The 20,208-nt window shown below is 44.0% G+C and overlaps 1 protein-coding gene across 4 annotated transcripts in view; it reads right to left on the bottom strand.

Moving 5' to 3' along the window:
* Positions 1-20,208, bottom strand: part of Mamld1 (mastermind like domain containing 1) — a 120,658-nt gene that overhangs the window by 40,425 nt on the left and 60,025 nt on the right. For all 4 annotated transcript variants that reach the window (XM_008829474.3, XM_008829476.3, XM_008829475.3 and 1 more), the window contains exon 2: positions 16,569-16,727. In XM_008829474.3, the coding sequence (XP_008827696.1) occupies positions 16,569-16,664 (96 nt within the window). In that variant the 5' untranslated portion in view covers positions 16,665-16,727. The remainder of the gene's footprint in view (positions 1-16,568; positions 16,728-20,208) is intronic.

The following is a 20,208-nucleotide window of genomic DNA, read 5'->3' as shown; positions in this document are numbered from 1 at the left end:
ATTCAATATCCTCTTATAACAATGGCTACCCTGAAGCCCAGGGAGGCCTTGAAATGCTCAGCCAGGGGCCAAATACCAGATACAGGTCCCTCCATGGCCGCACAGTTGTCTCCCAGTCTATCATCATCTTCACAAAGGGACTTAACCACCTTGAGAGGACTTGCACATGTCCTTGACTTTTCTGAGAAGCTTGTGACTCAAGCAAGGGCAGGAATGTTGGGCACAAGAAGAGGTCCAGCCGTTCCTCTGTGCCCAGTTTCCCACCAAGGAGTCTGCTTGAGGCTCAGCAGTCACAGTGTTCTCAAGCTGTTCAGGAAGCAGTTCACTAAGTGTTTGGCCCATAGCAGGTGTTCAGTAAATAGCAGCTGAATGAACCAATGGACAAATGAATCCAAACGACTTGGCACACAGTGAACTTGGCTATTCATTCAATCAATTATGGAGCTGTCCACAAACAAGTCCTGCAAGTTCCAAACTGATTTTTGGTCCATTCCACATTCTGCCAAAGAACTGAAGGAAATCTGATAGCCTAAAAATGGAAGGAATGGATCAACAGGTATCCATAGAGTGTGGATATTCATAATGATCTCCTTGCAGGGAACCGAGGCTAGCAATAGTTGGGTCCAACATGCTGCTTCATAGTGGCATGATGTGCACAGCAATTTTAATGACAGGAATCTATGCATATCCAGGCAGGCAGATAAAGGACTAAGGGCCAATGGGGGAGGTATGTGGTAGAGAAACTGTGAATCTGGAATTCTGGCTAGGTGGGCCTCTGAAATTCACTCGCAGGGCTCCTAGAGCTTTCATTTCATTGTTAGTCTGTCACGAACCTGTTGGAAATATGGTGGCAGAAAGTAAGGAAGGCAAGGTATTACCACTGGACTCCAAAGGGAATGTAAATGAGAGCCTGTATTCATGCAATAGTCCCCACTCAATTCTGGCTGGCTCTTCAGTAACAAAGCAGATCATAGGACACTTCCTTGGGGGTATCAGAGGGCATCTCCTGCTGACTGGATTTGATTTGTTATGTCAAGTCTGCAGCCAGGCAGTTTGTGGTGTTCATCACAGCGCACACTGAAGGGATAACTAATGAGAAGGAAGGATCCCCTTTGCTGCCCCCAGGCACGTCTGCTGGATGTCCCCCAACTAGGTTGCTGTTTTGGCAGAGGGGCAGCCTTGGGCTCTTCAGAGCTTTCGCTTTTCAATGAACTTGAATGGGATCTCACTTTGTTAGAGGCTGTGCAGCTCCACGTTTGGAATTCAGTGGTAGGAGCTTTCAACCGTTAGCCTGGGGTGCCTTTGGCTGAATAGTGATTAAACCAGCGAAAGGACATCAAGGACAAGGGAAAGTGGCTGTGTTTCCTGGGAAGGACGTAGCTTCAATCTCATAACTATACCTTTCACTGGGCGTTGGATAAGTTGAGGCATGGCACTGTGTTATTTGCCACTGTATATCTATGTGTGGGTACGTTTGTGTGCACGCACAAGTGTGCTAATGTGTGCACAGGTACACATGTATAGAGGCCAAAGGTCAGAGTCAAATGGTTTTCCTCTGCCTTGTATTTGTTTTAACTTTTGTTTTGAGATAGTCTCTCACTGGGACTTGTGGTTTCATGATTAGGCTAGACTGGCTGGTCAGTGAGTCCCAAGGGTTGACCTATCCCTGCCTCGCCAGTGCTGGGATTACAAATGGGAGTCACCACACTTGGATTTTTATGTGAGTACTAGGGATAGAGCTCAGGTCCTCATGCTTGTGTGACAAGCTCTTTACTGACCAATCTAGCTCTCTACCCCCCATTCTTCTTTGATAGCTGCATGATTTTGGCATTCATTTCAATTTGAGAGGCTGGCTGGGTTTTTGCATTGCGCACTTACACACTAGTGTCTTTGCCAGTCACTTGGACCAGTGGATGATACTACTGAGAGATTTTCCAGCAGACTTGCTCAGAAGAAAGTACTGAAGATACTGGAAAGCATGATGGGAGAAGCTTCAGAATAGGTAGATGGGGGTGCATGAGGACTGGGTTTATAGGAAGGGAGGGACAAAGAGAGAAGAGAGGATGCCTGGATACACGTAGAGGCTCAGGTAAGTATCTATATGTATACTATCCATGTCTGTATCTGAACATGTATCGTTTGCATATTGGTTTTAAGCAAAATGTCTCAATAAACTGAAACTCAAGTTTCTGTAGGATGAACAGGATTGTCAGCATTCCCAGAATTCAAGACATTAGGCTCTGGAGAATACCAAGTCGTTAGGATTGACAGGAAACTGTGGGTGCTAATTGGCTTCAAGAAGAGTCAGTGATGTTTGAACAACAAGACAGGACCCCATTCTCTATTGCTAGGTGGTTTGGAACAAGAATCTTGACCTACAGGTAGGGATTTGTTAATGCTCTTGCCTTGCCATGCACCAGCAGAGACTGCATGCTCAGCACTAGATGTAGATAAAGGCTCCTGCTACCAATCATGAGGACAAGTCATTTCCCTTTTTGGAGATGAGGGCCAGATGATTAGGCAGATGGTCTCAGGGTAGCAGGGGCTGGCCTTCCATATACAGTCCAGGCCAAGGCATCAGGGAGATGCCAGTATACACTGACTTCATGTGTAGCTCCCAACAAGGTTTTCTCCAGTTGCTGTGGGGCCCTCTATCCCATGAAGTGCTTCAAGGGAACCAGGTGAAGGATATGGATGATGTAGGGCTTCCTTCCTGACTGCAATTCTCAATCATCTGCTACCAGGAAGATGTAACTGGGGTACAGCCAGACTGAATAGCCAAGGAACCTTTTTCTGCAATACTTCTAAGAGGTGGAAGACATCAAAAGGTGGAGAAAGGGGGTCACACCAGGCTCCTGGGTAGCTCTTACAAGTGACAGAAGTCCCTTCAACTGGACAATGACAGGATTAGTGGAAGACACCCTCAGGCAGTAATTCCCAGACATTCAGCTTGCCAATAGAGTCCATGCAATACATAGACTGGCGGGCTGTCTAATTCTATCTTCATACTCTAAATGTCTGCCCTAGGTTGTGACAAACTGTCCCCAGTTTTCTATACCTCTCCTGAAGCTCATGCATGGATAGAGCAGCCAGCTGTCCCTACCTTTACAGCACAAAGCCTTTGCAGAGGCCTCAGATTTGACTGATGAGTGCATATAGGACAGGCACTCTCAGATCTCCCCCTTTCCCCTGCTCTTAGTCTACTCAGACCTTTCCATAAATGTCATCTTCTTGGCTGGATCTCCAGATGCAGAGTCCTTCGGGAAATAAAAGGCTCCTTCCTAATGCTGGTAATGTGACTAGCAATGGGTGGTCTGAATAGTTTTTTAGGGAGCTACTGGTATTGCTTTTTCAGAGACCTGATACTTGTGAGAGCTAGGCTGAAGCAATATGGATCCATTACCAATCTGAGAACTATTACAGAAACATCAAGTGTCAGGTTACTCTTTGTTAGGGTAGCTGTGTAGAAGTCCTGAACTATGTGGAGTATCTCTGAGATTCTGCTATGATTGGATGAGCATGGATGCACCAGCTCTTCTGAAGCAACGTACCTGGCATTTCTTCCTGTGTGTGCTGGCTCCCCTGGTAACTAGGCCCCCAAATTACATTGCTCTGCACTAGAACTCTCTGGGTTCCTCAGGTTCCAAAGGATGATCCAAACAGTAGGGGTTGTTCTTCAGACTAATTATCTGACTTGAGCTAACTCTGTGCAGAAAAAACTTCCTTAGCTGGGGAGAGGCATCACATGCTTATTGAATAAACCTACTTTATCCTGTAACAGGTTGTAGAGATACTGACCCCACTTAGGAGATTTAAAGCCAGGTTTTGGAACTTTAATTCTGTCAAAACCGAGGCAGGGAAGGGACATGAGCTAAGGAGAATTGGGTCAGTCCAGTGAACTTTTCTTTTTTCTTGGTAAATTTGGGTAAAATGGACATACCATGAAATTAACTCTTTCCTGAGACAGCGTCTCACTGATTAGCCCAGGGTGACCTGAAACTAACTATGTGTCCTAGGCTAGACTTGAACTCATGATGATCCTCCTGCTTCAGCCTTGCAAGTGCTATAATTATAAGCCTGAGTTAGCACACCTGGCTGAAACTTTTATTAAACTGTGTCCTTTAGTGGTATTTAGTCCTTTCAGAATGGAGTTTATCCATCTATTATCACCATCTAGTTCCATAACTCTTCCATCACCCCAAATGGAAACCCCTTGATCATTAAGGTGACTTCATGAAGCTGACTTCCTGTCTCTGTCAGTTTAGCTATCCTGAATATTTCATATGAATGGAACTATATAAAATGTAGCCTTTGGCATATTTTAATTTTTTTCTTTATTCTTAAGAATTTAATATATGCATACAATGAAATACGATCATATTCACCCGTTTCTCCCTTCCAGCTCCCCACATATCCTCCCAACTGCATGTCTTTTTAAAAATAACCCATGAAGTCCAGTTAATGCTGCTCATGTGCATGTGAATGTGGGGCATGGGAATCCTATCAGTGGTCCCATCCTCAAAAAAAGAATGATTCTCCCTCCTCTAGAAGCTATCCTTTGTAAATAGCTTCTCAGTAAGAGATGGGTCCTGGAGATCCTTTGTCCTTTGGTGGGCTTGATAATGTATGGGTCTTGTGCCTATAATCACAGGTGCTGTGAATTCATGAGTGTATCAGCCATGCCATGTGCAAAAGACAGCACTTCAGAGCATTCCTCCCCATCCTCAAGTATATTTTTAATAATCCTGCTGTGAACACTTGTGTACAAGATTTATGGAATACCTGCTTTTGTCTTTTGGAAAGTGAAATGGTTGGGTCATAGGATCACGGCATGCCTAACTTTCTAAGGAACCTTCAAACTGTTTTTACCAGAATCTAGGTCCTTTTTGAGTATCTACCATTGCAGCTAGATGGAAAGGTTGTGGGAAGGACTCAGCAAATTTCCAGACCGTCCAAAAACTGAACCTCTGAAACTTCTTTCGTTTGTGTACAGTACATGCTAGGCAAGCACTGTACCACTGAACTACATTGGTTGCTTTCTGCAACTTCTTTAGAGAAATACCTATCAGTTCTTGCTGCCTGTCCCTGGCACTGTCTACAGCTTCTATCAGAAGAAGCAAATATAGGTAGTGCTTTTCCTATCTTGAGGCCAAAGGAAGGCATCCAAAGGTTCCTGCTCTCTGTACTAACACCTGGCGGAGGCAGAAGGTTAAGGGAAAAGGAGATACCAGAAGACTGGCTCTGTGGTTTCTCAAGGCCAAAGGTCCTTTCTGAGACAAAACCGCATCTTGGAAAAAGTTTGAACAAAGCCTCGAATCCTATGGCAGAGTTTGAGGGAACTCATGGGTCACTGTGATTTGAATTGGATGGGATATGGCATTCTCATCCCAAATGGAATAAGCCATCTAGCCTGGATTGTATTTACCCCAGGACAAGAGGCCCCTCTGAAGCCTTGTGCTTCAGAAGCCAGTTGTGCTGCAACCACATCTCCACCTTCCAACCCTTTGGCCCAGCTCTATGTCTGGACCTGGCACAAAGGTGACTTCATCATGTGTTCTCATCTAGTCAATCAAGTGGGATTGGGACAGCGTAGCCATAGGCAGCAATAGGTGTGTCTGAGCTAGGTGTGGTGCTACACACCTTTAATCCTTGCAGAGGCTGGAGGATCTCAAATTGGAGGCTAGCTTGGATTACATAGGAAGCTCAAGGTCAGAACATAGTGATACTCTGTCTCAAACACACACACACACACACACACACACACACACACACACACACACGCAAAACAACAGTAGCTAATGAGAGAGAGAGAGACAAAGAGAGACAAAAATATAGGCAAAGAGAGATCTGAAAGAGTCAGGAATGCACAGATCCTGGCTGTGCAAGGGGTGTGTGCCTGCATTTTTATGCACCCTAAATTCCTGAGAACAAAGTCTATTCAAAGATTTCTGGGATCTATGGTATTCATGCAAATGACATAAGCATTCAAGCAATAGTGAGAGGCATCTACATAGACTCTTAAGGTGCTGGACTTTTCTAGGCCTTTATAATCAAGTTTTGGTGTTAAAAATGAGAAACTGATGAATGACCTCATCCTTAGTCAATGGACAGTGTGCTTTCTTATTCATGGTATTTTGATTCTAAAAAAAGTCAATTCTAGGATGTAGGGAGGGCTCTGCTTAGGCTATCACTTTTGCACATGAGTAAATAGCATCTCAGAGAGGCCAAGTTACTAACTCAGGTGATACAGTTAGTTATTGAAAGGTCAGATCCTCACACTCTAAACTCTGGAATAAGGTTTAGTAACAGAGTGTTAAGAACCCAGGCATCCATGGTGGTTATGTGTGGACACCTCAGCAGTAAGCCAGCCTTCTCTGATTGAACTCAAAGTTTATCCTAGAGTACTCATTTCAACTACATACCCCTAGAGAGTAAAACCCTGCCATTCATTTTTAGCTACTACATTTTTTTTGTCTTTTTGAGACAGGGTCTCTCTGTAGCCCCAGCTATACTGGAACTCACTATGTAGACCAGGCTGGCCTGGAACTCACAGAGATCTGCCTGCCTCTGCCTCCCAAGTGCTGGGATTAAAGGTGTGCGCCATTACGCCCAGCAGTTACAGCATTTTGGTTTGCTTGTAGAGCTGTTATACTTCTCCAGGGCTTTGCAAATCAGATATCACAGGGTAGAGAAAGATAGCCATGACGTGAGTAGGAGCTTCCTTCTTTGGGTTTCATACAAAGGTAGCTTAGTTGAGGAGAAGTTACTGAACGTCCTGGGCCTAACTACTTGATTCCAAACCCCTAATGTGCTTACAGGGGCCATCTGCCTCTGCTAGGCATCTGTCTAAACTGTCAGCTACTACTTTGCATGCTAAAGACTTTGTAGGAAAATGGATGACTGCATCAAATAAAGAAACATCTCCATATTGAATTCCAATTGTAGAACTTAGCACCATGGAGAAGGCTGGAGGAAGACCTGGAACCCCCGGTTTACTGAGTGAAGCTACTTCACGAACTTCTTGCAAGGATGAGCTTAGAAATGTAAAGTTAGCATAGTGCCTGGCATCATGTAGTAACCAAATCAATATTATCTCTCCACTCCTGAAAATTCCAACGCATTCTTGGTGACCCTAAAAGAGCTGTTAACATGGTTCACTCAGCAACATTTGCCATTCAAGGCAGATCTGCCTGTAGTCATTGGCTGTGCTCCTGAACAGCTGTGTGCAAGGCTAACTTTTGTAAACCAAATCATAATAAAACACAACAAGAATTTGCAACTGAATGAACATTCTCAGTGTATTTTCTTAGGAAGTGAAAGATCCCTCATGTAAACTTATCTTTTTAAAAAGAATATGCATTTGGGGATATTTCCCACTCTTATAATGAACCCTAATTCAATTATGCTGATGTTCTATAGCCCCAAAGGACATAATAAACAAGAGTAAATTATGTGAAAACAATAAACTTAAAACATTTATTTATTTCACTATAAGTGAAATGTCTGTGATTATTATGGAAAGTGTCATGTAAACATGTGTATATGTGTGAGGTACATAGACAAAGAAGAGACAGAGGAGTGGTAGGGTGACAGTGATGGCAGTGGTGGTGCTGGTGGTGGAAGTAGTAGAGCTGGTAGAGATGACAACACTGAGGGTGTTAATGGTGGGAGTAGAGGTCACAATTAAAGGTGGTACAAATGTTGTACAGGATAACGAAGGTGGGGAAGAACTGGCAAAGGTGATGGATAACTGGCAGCACTTACGGTGGTAGAAATGGTGACAGGAGTAGTGCTGCTGGCAATGAAGGTTGAGGTGCTGGTGGAGATGATGGTGACAGTGGTGGATATGATAGTGGTGGTGATAGAGGCGGAAATGTGTTGATGATGAGGGTGCTGGTGTAGATAGTGCCAGTTCCCAGAGGGAGGGTGCTCTTGCAGGATGTTTCCTTCTTGTAACACTCTGTATAAAGCCCCCACTGATTGGGTTAGAGGAGACTTATTCTGAATGCATGCGTGCGTGCGAGTGTGCGTGCGTGCATGTGTGCGTGCATGTGTGCGTGTGTGTTTTGACAGGGTCTCACTTTGTAGCCATGAATGATCTGAAACTCACTCTGTAGCCTAGATTAGCACTGAACTCATGATGATCCTCCAGCTTCAGCCTCCCATGTGTGCTGGGATTATAGGCCTGAGCCAAAATGCCTAGATCTTGAATGTGTTATTAACAGAAATCTCAACACTGTCTCTTCACAGTCATTCGTACTTATTTTTATTCTTGTCTTGAAAACTAAAGCTGGCTTCCTGGGAAAAACACAGGAGATTTGTGTTTGTTAGTATGCCTCCAATAAAGTAGTTTTATGTCAGATGTAACTACAGGAAAGGGCAAGGCAATTTAAGTTCCTTAGATGCCATGTGGCTTTTAAAAAAAAGGACAGAGAGTAGTTAGCTACTGTACACTTCTCTGTGTGAAGCCGTCTATTCAGAAAGCAAGGGTTGGGTGTTGGTGTTTAGGGAATGGCTTCCTGGAGGAATTTTACATAGGCCAAGTCCATTGTTCTTGACCCTAAAGGCAAGAACATGCTTAGTTTTTCTGAGACAAACTAAGGCCACAGAACTTCAGCACCTGAAGCTTATTCCAGAAAAAAAGAGGCAGCTAAGGAGAGCACACTGGATTCCCCTCCACTATAGAGATAAAGGCTTGCAACAGTGTGTGCCAGGGCTGAGCAGGGACTCAGAACAGATACTCCCACTAAAATGAGTACCTGCCCAGCCAGGCCGGGATGAACCAAAGAGTGGGTAGGTCATAACACCACCCCCCACCTCCGCTCCAATAGTAAGCAGTGCTCTACCTGAGAGTGAAAAACTGACAATTTGATAACGGTGGTGGGGGTAGGGGACTTAAGTCCTTTGAGAAAGAGACATTTCAGTGAGGGTCAAATATAGGAAGCAACAGGCTGGAGAAGCACTGGGGCCCAGGACTCTAGGCAGGAGGGAAGCAGGCCTGGGAAAAAGGCTGGTTTCAGGGACTAGTAGGCAGCTAGTAGGCCTGATGTACAGTGAGCCAGGAAGCAGCCATAAGTTCACCTGGGGTCTTGCAGGCCGTGGGAAGGGGGATGGGTTGGGTTTTGTTTGCAGTGAGAAGCCATGGTGGCAAAGCTTCACCAGAGAAAAGATCTGCTCGCTGTTTGTGGAAGCTCTTTCTGGATGCTTATAAGAGGAGCAATGAATGTCACAGGAAGGAAAAGGAACAGAGGTAGAGACAAGCTCTTGACAAGGGTGGGACACAGAGCATGGGGCTGGGACCAATTAGGACACAGGAAAGGAAAATGAACACATAGGCAGGTATGAGGCCCCATGCTTTTATCCCAAGTGGGTACTCAGGGGAACACTCACTTATTAGGGAAAGCAATGGTCCCCAGAAAAACGAATGAATCATACTTCATTAACTTCTAGAAGGTTGCAGGTCACTTAGTTCTTGTGCCATTCTGCAACCATGTGGTAAACTGTATGTTAAGGGCTATGCAGTGTCAGAGGCCACTATGACTATACTAAACCAGCCAGCAGACTGCATGCAGACCCCTGTCCACAGTTCACCAACCCCTGACCTGGAGCATGAGTTGAACTCTTCCTCCTGGGAAATACTGTATTTCTAAAGCTCCTTCCTCACACAGCGGGGCATGATGCAATGCAGGCCCATTGTTCACAGGGGAGAGTGCATGAAACCTTTTGGGATCCGAAAACCCATAAGATTTAAATCATAGTGAAAGTTAAGTGACACTTCTGAACTGTGGAAATTATGTAGCAGTCCCAAAAGCTGTGCCTCACCAATGCTAATAACACTTATTGCGTAACTGTTGGCCAGTACTCTGTGGCTCCTGTGGCTCCAGTAAAAGGAGGAAACACAATCCCCTCCTGGATTCTCTTGGGCCTTGCTCTCTAAGCCTTTGTCCACAGTTGGGCAATTTGCATTTTGCCTGGAACACCTCCTTTTTCAGGTCTTCAAGGGTCTCCAGAATGATATGGCCCTACTGTCTACCCCTTTCCATAGTCCCAGTTGCTCCGACCAACCTGGAGGCTGTCACGCTGGCTCAACGCATTTTCCCTCTGCAAAATACCTCTGAAGGCCAGGGCTGTTTCCTCTCCATCTCTGTAATGTGAAAGCACCTGGCCTCTGTGACATGAATCAGCTGGCATCTGCAGGTTGGAACTACCCTCTGTGGAAAACACTATTCTTCAAATTATCTTGTTCTCTTCCCATTCCCAGTGTAAGGCCTCGAGACAACTACTTCCCAGAAACTGCTAAATGCACTAACTGACCAAATGATGTTGGTGAATACCTACTACAGACCAGTTGCTGAGCAGTTGCAGGGGTAGAAGCCCAAGAGGTACCTACCTTTGTAACATTAGAATCTTAGGGATGGCCATCTGTGATGAGACAGAGGTGGGAGAGGAGGGATAGGCAGGCAGGAAGGAAAGTCAGGATGGCAGGGGGTGACATTATTCCATATTCACTACAGAAATAAAAATCCGTAGCCTAGGCTCGAGAAGCACATGTTCTCCCTGCCTCCAGAAGCCTGGAACACAGCACCTCAGGGGTAGCTTCTGACCCACATCTCTACCTAAAAAGACAGACATCTAGTTCTCTAGCTGAGGGTGTTCAGTAAAAGCAAGAGGCCACAGTCTGCACAGGCCAGTCTTCCATCCAGGATGTCATAGGTCCATATCCGCACCGTAGGGCCCCTGGATTGCACATTCCCTAGAAAGGGGTGGAATCTGGGTCTTGGCTTTGCTGGGTTCTCCTGCCACCTCTGCCCTGGGGGAGTTGAACAATGTTGCCTCTCCTGCTTGGACAAGTGCTACTTCTAGATACTAGTTACTTTGGGCCTAAAATCCCAGAGTCTGCAGGGAGGGGCTGGGTAGGAAGGCAAAGGCTAGTATATACTCCCAGAAATTCAGAGGCAGGCAGCATCGAGCTTCCACATGCTTATGAAAACCAGCTGCCAAATGGAGCTCCTTTCTTAGCATCCTCCCCTTCTAACAGGCTGATTTGCAGGCCACTGATTTACTCAGCTGGGTTACCAAGCTGGGACCCAAATGCCAAGCCGGGTGGTGTCCTATAAGTTGAGAATTACACAGTCCTTGGAGAAGAGAGCAGTCTAGAGGCAGAGGCGTGCCAGGCTTCCCTCTCTGGAGTTGGGTGTTTCTAGCAAGGAAGGGCTCTTGCTGCAGGAGGAGGAGGAGGGACCTATGTTCAATTCCCAGCACCCACCTGGTGGCTAACAACCATCTGTAACTCTGGTTGCAGGGGTTCCGATGCCCTCTCCTGACCTCCACAAGCATTGCACAACACAGGTGTGCTTAGACACATGCAGGCAATACATTCATACACACACAATTTTTTAACAAGGGAGGGGGAGGGGAGGAGGAGGAGGAGAAGGAGGGGCAAAGGGAGTGAACAGCTGCGTGCTCCATGGGGAGGATCCCCAAAATAGCAAGGCGCATACACATTGCAGGCCTTGACCCAGAATACTCAGAGTTGCACTATAAATCCAGTTCTTGGCTGTGCAGTGGGGCTGCCGATGCAACTGCAGCATCCTTAGGGATCCAAAGTACTCCAACTTGAGCTCCAAGGACACAATGCCCCCTTGCCTTTCTGATAGGGAAAATAGTTTTGAGACAATGGCAATCTCTGGTCACTAAAAAGCTGTCAACACCAGTCATACCCTGTTTACTTTAGAACAAGTCCACATCTTTGCCTTACTCATCATAACCCCAGAGTCTCTGACAGAAGCAGAGAGTGCTTATTAACTCCACTTCAGTGATGTGGAAACTGAGACCCGTATGCTCAGGTTAAGAACTGAATAAGTAGTGGGGGCTACGCTCAGGTACCACTTGGGTCTCAGTGGTACGGCCCATACATGTGGGCTCCCCTCTCTTGGGGCCAGACTTGTACCCGTAACATGCCCACAGCCTGCATGAAGTAGAGAATATTGGCAAAAATACCAACTGGTGAACCTTGGGACTTCAGAGTCACTTTAGTTCCTAACTCCTTGCCTCCCCATGGGACTCCAAAGTAGCCTGGTTTTCTGTCAGGCTAGATAGTAGTAGTTTATGTTGGTTAGAAGGCTAAAGGGAATCACTCTGTACCTATTTATGCCACTGGGGTGAAAGCACCAGGGCATCTGGGACTCCAGTGTGAGAACCCATGTCTAAATGTGGTAGACAGAAGATCTTACGGATATCTGAGCTTCTAACCCAGGAAGTAGAGTCAGCAAGGAAGGCATAGCTTTGGAGGCAGAGCACTGGGCTATGTGATCTAAATTGATTAGCCCTTGACTGACATTGGCAAAGTCCATATCTTCCTTGAGTCTTAGTCTCTTCTTGGATGAAGAGGAAATACCAGCCTCTGAGTCACAGGAGCAGATGAGGTAATGTGTACACAGGACCTTATACAAGAGAGCCACTCAACCATTTTCTCCTCCTGATCTTGAACTTTAGAGTAGGATAGACTTGTTGTAAGTGAAGTGAGATTGACGTCCTGGATCCCAGAGTCTAGCCAAGGGCTGGGAACATAGAAGGAGCCCTGGAATTGTGGGAGGAGGCCAGACATAGACATGTCCTTGTAAGTCATACACACACTCTATGACTTCAAGAGAAAGGGACTTGTTTCAGGTCATATCACTAGTCATGGCTCTGAGATCAAGTCTGAGATCTCCTTCCTAAGTTTAGAACTCTTTCTGCAAGGAAAAGCACAGGCTTCCAAGGTTGATGGGCACAGATCTTGAACTGGATCACATACCTCAGAGGAGGTGGAAAGAGTGCCTGCCACTGGGCACTTTTTAAATAAAGAACATCAGATGAAACCGGGCCAGTGATTTTTGTGCCATTCGAATCTTTATATACTCACTCTATTACTGGGGGCACCTGTCCTTCCAGACTTCAGTCCCACTTTCAATGAGAGTTGAGGAGACAGACTAGGGCATGCTTTGAGTCATTCTGTAGGGGGAAAGCATGCTATCCTTGGGACGTTCAAATGGGAGCTGTACATGTAGCTTCCCAACCTCTCACTAGCCTTTCTCTGCAGGGTACTGGGTTCTTCATATCTTATTATTTTGTCCATAATGAAAGTGATAAGAATATTATTCCCTCTCTTTGAGCCAGAGAGTGGTTGGCAAGCTTATAAGGTGTGCTGGACATGCCAACGCAGTATAACCTATAGAGTTAGTTAGTAACATTGAGGTATTGAACCCAGCTAATGAACTAAGGGTATAGTGCCCTTTTCTTCTTCAACTTCTGCATTTAATGACCTTAACTCTCACATGTTATTAACTTAGGAGAGTTTATACTATTTAATTTTGTAGTAATGGAGACTGAAACTGGGGAGCCTTGAGCGTATTAAGTAAGCGCTGCACCCAGTGAGCTATATCCCCAGGCCAAGTCTCCCATTTTGACCAGAGATTGCTGTAGGACTTGAATAGGTGTCTGCTCAGAGCCAAAGGAAACTTTGCAGCATGCTGTGAGATGTAGACCAAAGCAGAGATGACACATGACATGAGCCACCACCATCGTGCCATGCAGGCTCTGGCACACTCTCAGTTTCAGGGCCAATGCCTTTGAGCTTCTCAATCAACCTACTGAATCTGTAGGAGTTCAATCTTTACTTCAAAGGAAAGAACAAAATGTTCCACTTTCTGATTCCATAAACTAACCTTTGGTAGATGTCCAAATGTTGCCAAAAGGAAAAACCTTTTGCATCATGTCACAACAGTCATTATATGATCATGGAACTGAATGAACAAATAATGAGGCAAAGGAACTTGAATCACTAAGGTTTCATACAATTTGCCCTTGCCTAATGTGTACTCACCATTTTGTGTTTCAAAACAAGCTTTAGGTCTAAGGGGCATCAGAGAATGGTGGTGAGGACAGGACACTGGGTCTGACTGTTCTTAGGTCTATGACTGCTGCATCAGCTCTCTGAGCCTCAGTTTCCTAGAGAGAATAACAGCTTCCTGGGTTATTAAGAGGGTTATAGGAGACAGTGTTCCCTACATGGTTAGCAAAGTGCTAACACCTAGTCAATGCTCTATCAAGGTGGTTGTTCTTGCCCTTGGTTCATTTGGGTTTTGTTTTCTAGAGGGCAGTGGATGAAACTTGTAGATATTTAGGCAAGACTAGTAACTTAGGGTCCAGAGCCTAGGGTCTCAGGCTAAGACTAGCTGTCACATCAAATTCACATTTTTCTCCAAGGAAGCTCTCAATTATTTACATGTAAATTTCAGAGCAATTTTAAAAAGCTGTCTTCTACTGGCACATGCCTGTAATCCCAGCACTCAGGAGATTGAGACAGGCGGATCACAAGATTCAGGCCAGCCTTGGCTGCAGAGTGAGATCCTGACAATACATAAATAAACAAACAAGTAAATAAATAAATCCTTCCTCTAGCGTTGATAGTCTTGTATTTCAAAACTTTGATGTGATATAGTTTTTTTTTTTTTCTGTTAGCTTCATTTTTCTGGAAGGAATGAAACAAATAAGAAACTAGTTAAGGTGACTTCTCAAAACAGATTTCTACACTGAAGAGGCTTTCAGACTCACCTAATTTCCTGGGACAAGGGTCCACTATCAGCCCTGGATATTATGAAGCCTCAGAAGCACAGCCAACAATGGAAACATCTGAGATCCAGCTAAGACCATGCCTTGGAAGTACAAGGTCAGTTACTGCTAGGGACCTCCTGTCACCTACATTGCAGGCCATGCAACAACTTGTTTGAGCAGCAGATTTTTGTTGAACACCCTGGCTATTAATCGCACAGTACACTAGTGTCCTGCTGCTTGGATCCTCAGCATCTTTAGCAAAGTTGGAGGCTGACACTAGGCACCTTCATGAAACTACAGGGATGAAGCAGCTACTAAAACTCTCATACCACACTAAAAGCTGCCCTGGCCAGGTGGGAGCAGCAGTGCACGTCAGAAACAGAGGACAGGGCTCTCTCAATGTCATCCCTTTTGGGGACCATATGTATCTTCCAAGAAGACAGATGCAGCTTCAACTGTGAAGAAGGCTCACCTGAGAGAGCTACTTCCAGAACCTGAGGTATATTTTTGGACCCCTTCAACTGGGGCAAATCCTTGGTCTTCTAGGACAGCTTGGCATTTCAAAAATAGCCAGGTCACTCAGAGCCAAGGGCAGAACAGTGTGTACCAAGGAAGACAAAGAAGAGCAGATTCTGATTGAGTGCAAGGTATGGCACTAAAGCAACGAATACGCATTTTTTGCAAGGCATATGAAGGGTGCTAGAGGCCATTTGCCATGAGAGGCCAAGCCTGAGAAAATGGCCTGAGCAATGACATCTACTCCACACTGGGAGCTACTCCAAGGACCTGTCCCAAGGACAATGATCCCTAGAAGGCATGCATTGTGATCTACATAGACAGAAAGTAAAGCTTTACTTACCTGACATACTTTATTTTTATGAGAGTGTCTGTACAAGAGGGGAGGAAGACTCTTGTACCGACCCATATTTATGTCTAGGATTTGGCCCCAGTCAGTAGGCAGAAGTGGAAAAAAAAATTAAAGTCATGCTGAAACTGACGATGGACTCTGGGGACATACCTTTCCTTTCCCGACTCAGTTGCTGACCATCAAACAGAAACATGAAATAAAAAGAGTGGTTAGGATGGAGGTTACAGTGGGGCCTGGCAGTTTGGAGAACAGGTCACACTGGCCAAGCAATTGCTCTATCTTTACCATCTCATCTGACTTCCCATTTCTGTGAATGCTGGGGCTCTAGTCACCAAAGTTTTTTTTTTTTTTAAGTCTATGCACTCAGTTTAATAGCACATTCTCAATACATTGTTGACAATGAAGGGAAAAGAGAAACGTGAGTCAATCACTGCCCCACACCTGTACTCATAACAAAATCCTAAAATAAACAAAGTGAATTGCCCTGGGAACTGGGGAACATAAGTCTTCTAGTTATTGAAATGACATTACCTCAGAGCCCAGGGCTCCCAGTTCCATGAGCAGGAAGGAAACAGATCCATTTCCCCTCTGCTCTATTACTTTCAGAGATTAAGCAGGCCACTCCTCTGTGGGCCTAATACCCCGAGATAACAGCTATTGTGTTTGCTGCAGCTCCTGCTAACTGAGCTAATATTGCTATACTGGTGATGTTGCAGGCATTCATTGTCAGATTCAAGCAACCAGTGGCTCTCATATCACCCTGGCCTTTGGAACTACCACTGGAATCCCTAATACTGAATTTCAGACACTTAGGTGATGACTGAATTCCTAGAGAAGAAAGCAGAAGAGTTTGAGAAAAGATACCAGGGTCAGAGAGTTGAATGGAAATCCCTTTCTGTACCCTGCTTCTTAGTCTTTTCCAGAAACCCATAGGGACAGGATGGCTCATTTCCTTCATCATTTCTACACCAACTTCAAGTCCCTTATATTTGGGGTTGGTTTCCACTACCACATTTACACAGAGAATTTCAACAACACATCTCATGTTCAAATTTAAGGTTAGAAGCATTTAACACCCCTCTCCCCCCATAGCCCATTTTCTGACCGATTCTTGGAGCTTTCTGGGCTCCTGACGATTTCCCACCACGGTGAAATGGGGAAGCATGCTCTCGATTACAAGCCGACTTTTCCAGTCATCCATTGTTTGACCTGCAATTTTATTCTTGATTCTCCAAGGCGTTTCGCAAACGACCTAGACACAGGGCTTAAGGAGACAAAAAGTAAACTGTCTTTCAGATACGAAGATGAGACCATTGACCCCATGAATCACAGGCTTCAATTCCAAGGACAGGTTCACGTGGGATCTACCTCATTCATTTTGCTGTCTCCCCACCACACCGCCCTCATTAGGCACTCCCCCCACCTGCCCCAGAGGTTAGGGGTACTTCCATGAGCCTGTTGATTGGGGATAAAATGGCAGTCTCTGTTCCTGGGGCAGAGCAAGGTGTGCTGAAAAACAGAGGACAGGGTGGAGGAGCAGCCTGACAGGACTAAAAGCACTGAGCATTCAGTGAGTCCCAGGTCCGCCTTTGCTTTTGTGTGATATGAAGTAGAACTCTGGGATGCTCTTCTATTTTCTGAGATACAGATCCCTTCTATGAAAAATATGGTCATTAAATAAAGGTGATGATTTAGAGCTTCTGCAACTCTACTATAATCAGCCTTCAGAGCATCCAGTAACTGGCCACATTAGCACCAAGCTGTGAGCTGACCAACAGTTCAAATCTTGACACCAGAAGGAAGGAATACACCAAAAGGGGTTTTGGAAACCGTGCTGCACAGGACAATGAGTGAAGAACTCCTACATGCCTTCCATGTTGGATGAGCGCACACGTACCCAGGGAAAGCAGTTTTCTGTCTTCCACATGAAATAAGAACTCTGTTAAGGTGTTTAGACACAAGAGCAAGCGTTCTTTGCCATGAACTTTCTTGTCTGTACAGTACCAGGCACTAAAATATCAATGTCTTACCTTCTGCTTCTGGAAAGATAGAGGAACTTTTCTCCATTTTCCCACTGACTACAAATAAGACTCTCTGGTCATGATATATAAAACAAACACTAGAAGATTCTGGAAGGTAGAGAAAATATAAACTGGCTAGGGACCTTGAGATCTGAGGAGAAACACAGTGATGAGTTTTCTGGGATGTTTTCCTTTTGCTTCAAATATTCCAGATTTGGAGCCAAAGAAACCAGCAACTCCAAATGCCAATGGGCACAAACAAAAAGGCTTCGACAAAGGTTTGTACTTTCTGCCACAAGACTAGGAAGAGATAGCCCAGTTAGACAAAAAATATCTTTAGACAAAATGACACTAATCCAGCTAAATACCACAAAGGACATTGTAGTCCCATCCCAGTTCATCAACAAAGACCAAGCAGGGAGCCTAGCCTTTACCTCCTACTTTGCAATTATGAGGTACTTTCCTCCACTGCACTAGAGTGGTATGTGTAGATGACTAGTGGAGATCTATATGTCTCAAACTTGCCTAGCAATAATGAGGAGCCCCGCTGTCCTTTATGTCAAAAAGCCATCTAGGGAAATTGGACTTCTATATCTACCTGGTATAAGTAAGATGCTTTTCTCCCTTTCCTGCCACAACAATTAAAACAGAAAGTTTAAAGGAGTCAATTTTATAACATAACATTAAATAAATCCTGGTTTACAAGAGAAGCATTCATCCCACTAAGACTATGAAGATCTTAAATTAAATGGAACATATTATCAAGAAATGTGTCACCAAGATGATGTAGATGTTGGAATTACCTGACAAGAAGTTTAAAAATAGCAGTCATTTAAATGTTTCAACCAACAATTACATCCATGCTTTAAACAAAAACCAGAGACCAACTCAGGAAACAGAAATATTAGAACCGAACAATACAGTAACTCAACTAATCTCAGTGGATAAGATCAAAAGGAGAATGGAAAGAACAGGGTAGATTTCTTGTTCCTTTCATAATCAAACTTCTGAAATATGAAGACGAAGTCTGAAAAGCAGTGACAGAAAAATGGCACTTTACTTTTCCTCTCATTTCAATGATAGCAAGTATTTGCTTAGAAGCCATAGAAGCCATAAAGAAATGACACAATGCTTTTCAAAAACTTCAACACAGAATCTTGGTGAAAATGTTTACATACAGAATAGGAATTGTGACATTCTCAGAGGAAGGGAAACTAAGGAGATTTTTGTCAACAACAAGCCTCTAGTAATGTAACAGTTAAAGGAAGGTCTCCAAACAGAAAACAAAAGTAGTTTTGTTACCAGCAAGGAAGAAAGAACAATGGAAAAACAATACAGTTAAGTTTAATAGATTTTCCTTTTTGCTTAAAGTTCCTGAATTACGTTTGACAGTTAAATGACCAATTATAATATTGTCTCATATGATTCTAAATGTGTATGGAAGAAATATTTAGCACAATTACATTATAAATGGTGAAGTTAAGGGTAGCAACAGAGTTTTTCTACTTCATTACAAATAGTAAAATGTTGACAGTAGTTGGACATTTTAAGTTATACACACACACACACACACATAAAACACAGTGTTTGTGGCTATTCTCTCTCTCTCTCTCTCTCTCTCTCACACACACACACACACACACACACACACACACACACACACCTCCCCCCCAATACCAATGAGAGTAACCACCATGAAAGCCATACAAAAAGAAACATGAATCAAATGGTATTCAAAAATTGTTCAAGTAATCCACAGGAAGTTAGGAAAAAGAAAAATAGAAAAATCAAGGAGAACAGAAAGAAAACATTTTTTAAATAAGTGGGCAGAATTAAACACTAATATCAATAAGTATGTTAAATAGCAATGGCCTAAGACTTTGGCAAAAAATATAAAAATATAACCTAATGATATTTTGATGGAGTCTTTAGGGGCTCTTCTGTATCGAATCATATCAACTGCAAATAAGCACACCTTGACTTCCTCTTTTCCTATTTATATACCTTTTATTTCATTCTCTTGTCTTATCACTACAGCTATGAATTCAAGCACTATATTGCCTAGGAACAGAGAGACTGGATACCCTTGCCTCATTCCTGATCTTAGTTGGAACTCTGCTTTTTCTACATTTAGCATGGTGTTAGCTACAGGTTTGTTGTTTGCTGTTTATAGGCTTGTTAATATTGAGGTATGGTCCCTCTGTCTCTAGCCTCTCCATGACTTGTATCAGGAAAGGATTTGGGATTTTGTCAAAGGCTTTTTCTGTGTCTATTGAGGAAATCATGTGATACTTGTCTTGCAGTCCCTTTATGTGCTAAATCACATTTATTGACACAGATATATTGAACCATCCCTGCAACAATGGTCTTTTTGATGTGATGTTGAATTTACTTTGCCAGTATTCTATTGAGAACTTTTAATGTATATCTTAATCAAATTTTTGTAGATTTCAAACAATACATCTTAATCATATTTAGAGTCTCGCCCCTATCTGCACCCCTCCAAAGCCTGCCCACTGGATTTCATGCATTCTGTCATACATGTTAAGGCCTGTCTAGTCAAGTTTCTGTACCCAGATGTCCCTTGGTGTGAGTTCATCCACTGGAACCTGTTCAGCCTATCTATTATCACTCCCTTAAAGAAGATTAACCGTCCCTCACCCAGCATCTACATCCATCAGTAAGATCAGTTTGTAATGTTTTTGTGATGTCTTTTATTTGGTT

The sequence above is a fragment of the Nannospalax galili genome, unplaced genomic scaffold, assembly GCF_000622305.1.
Source record: "Nannospalax galili isolate Female #2095 unplaced genomic scaffold, S.galili_v1.0 scaffold513, whole genome shotgun sequence".
Classification (NCBI taxonomy): domain Eukaryota; kingdom Metazoa; phylum Chordata; class Mammalia; order Rodentia; family Spalacidae; genus Nannospalax; species Nannospalax galili.
Note: the sequence above shows the minus strand (reverse complement) of the source record. Positions and strands in the feature narration are given on the sequence as shown.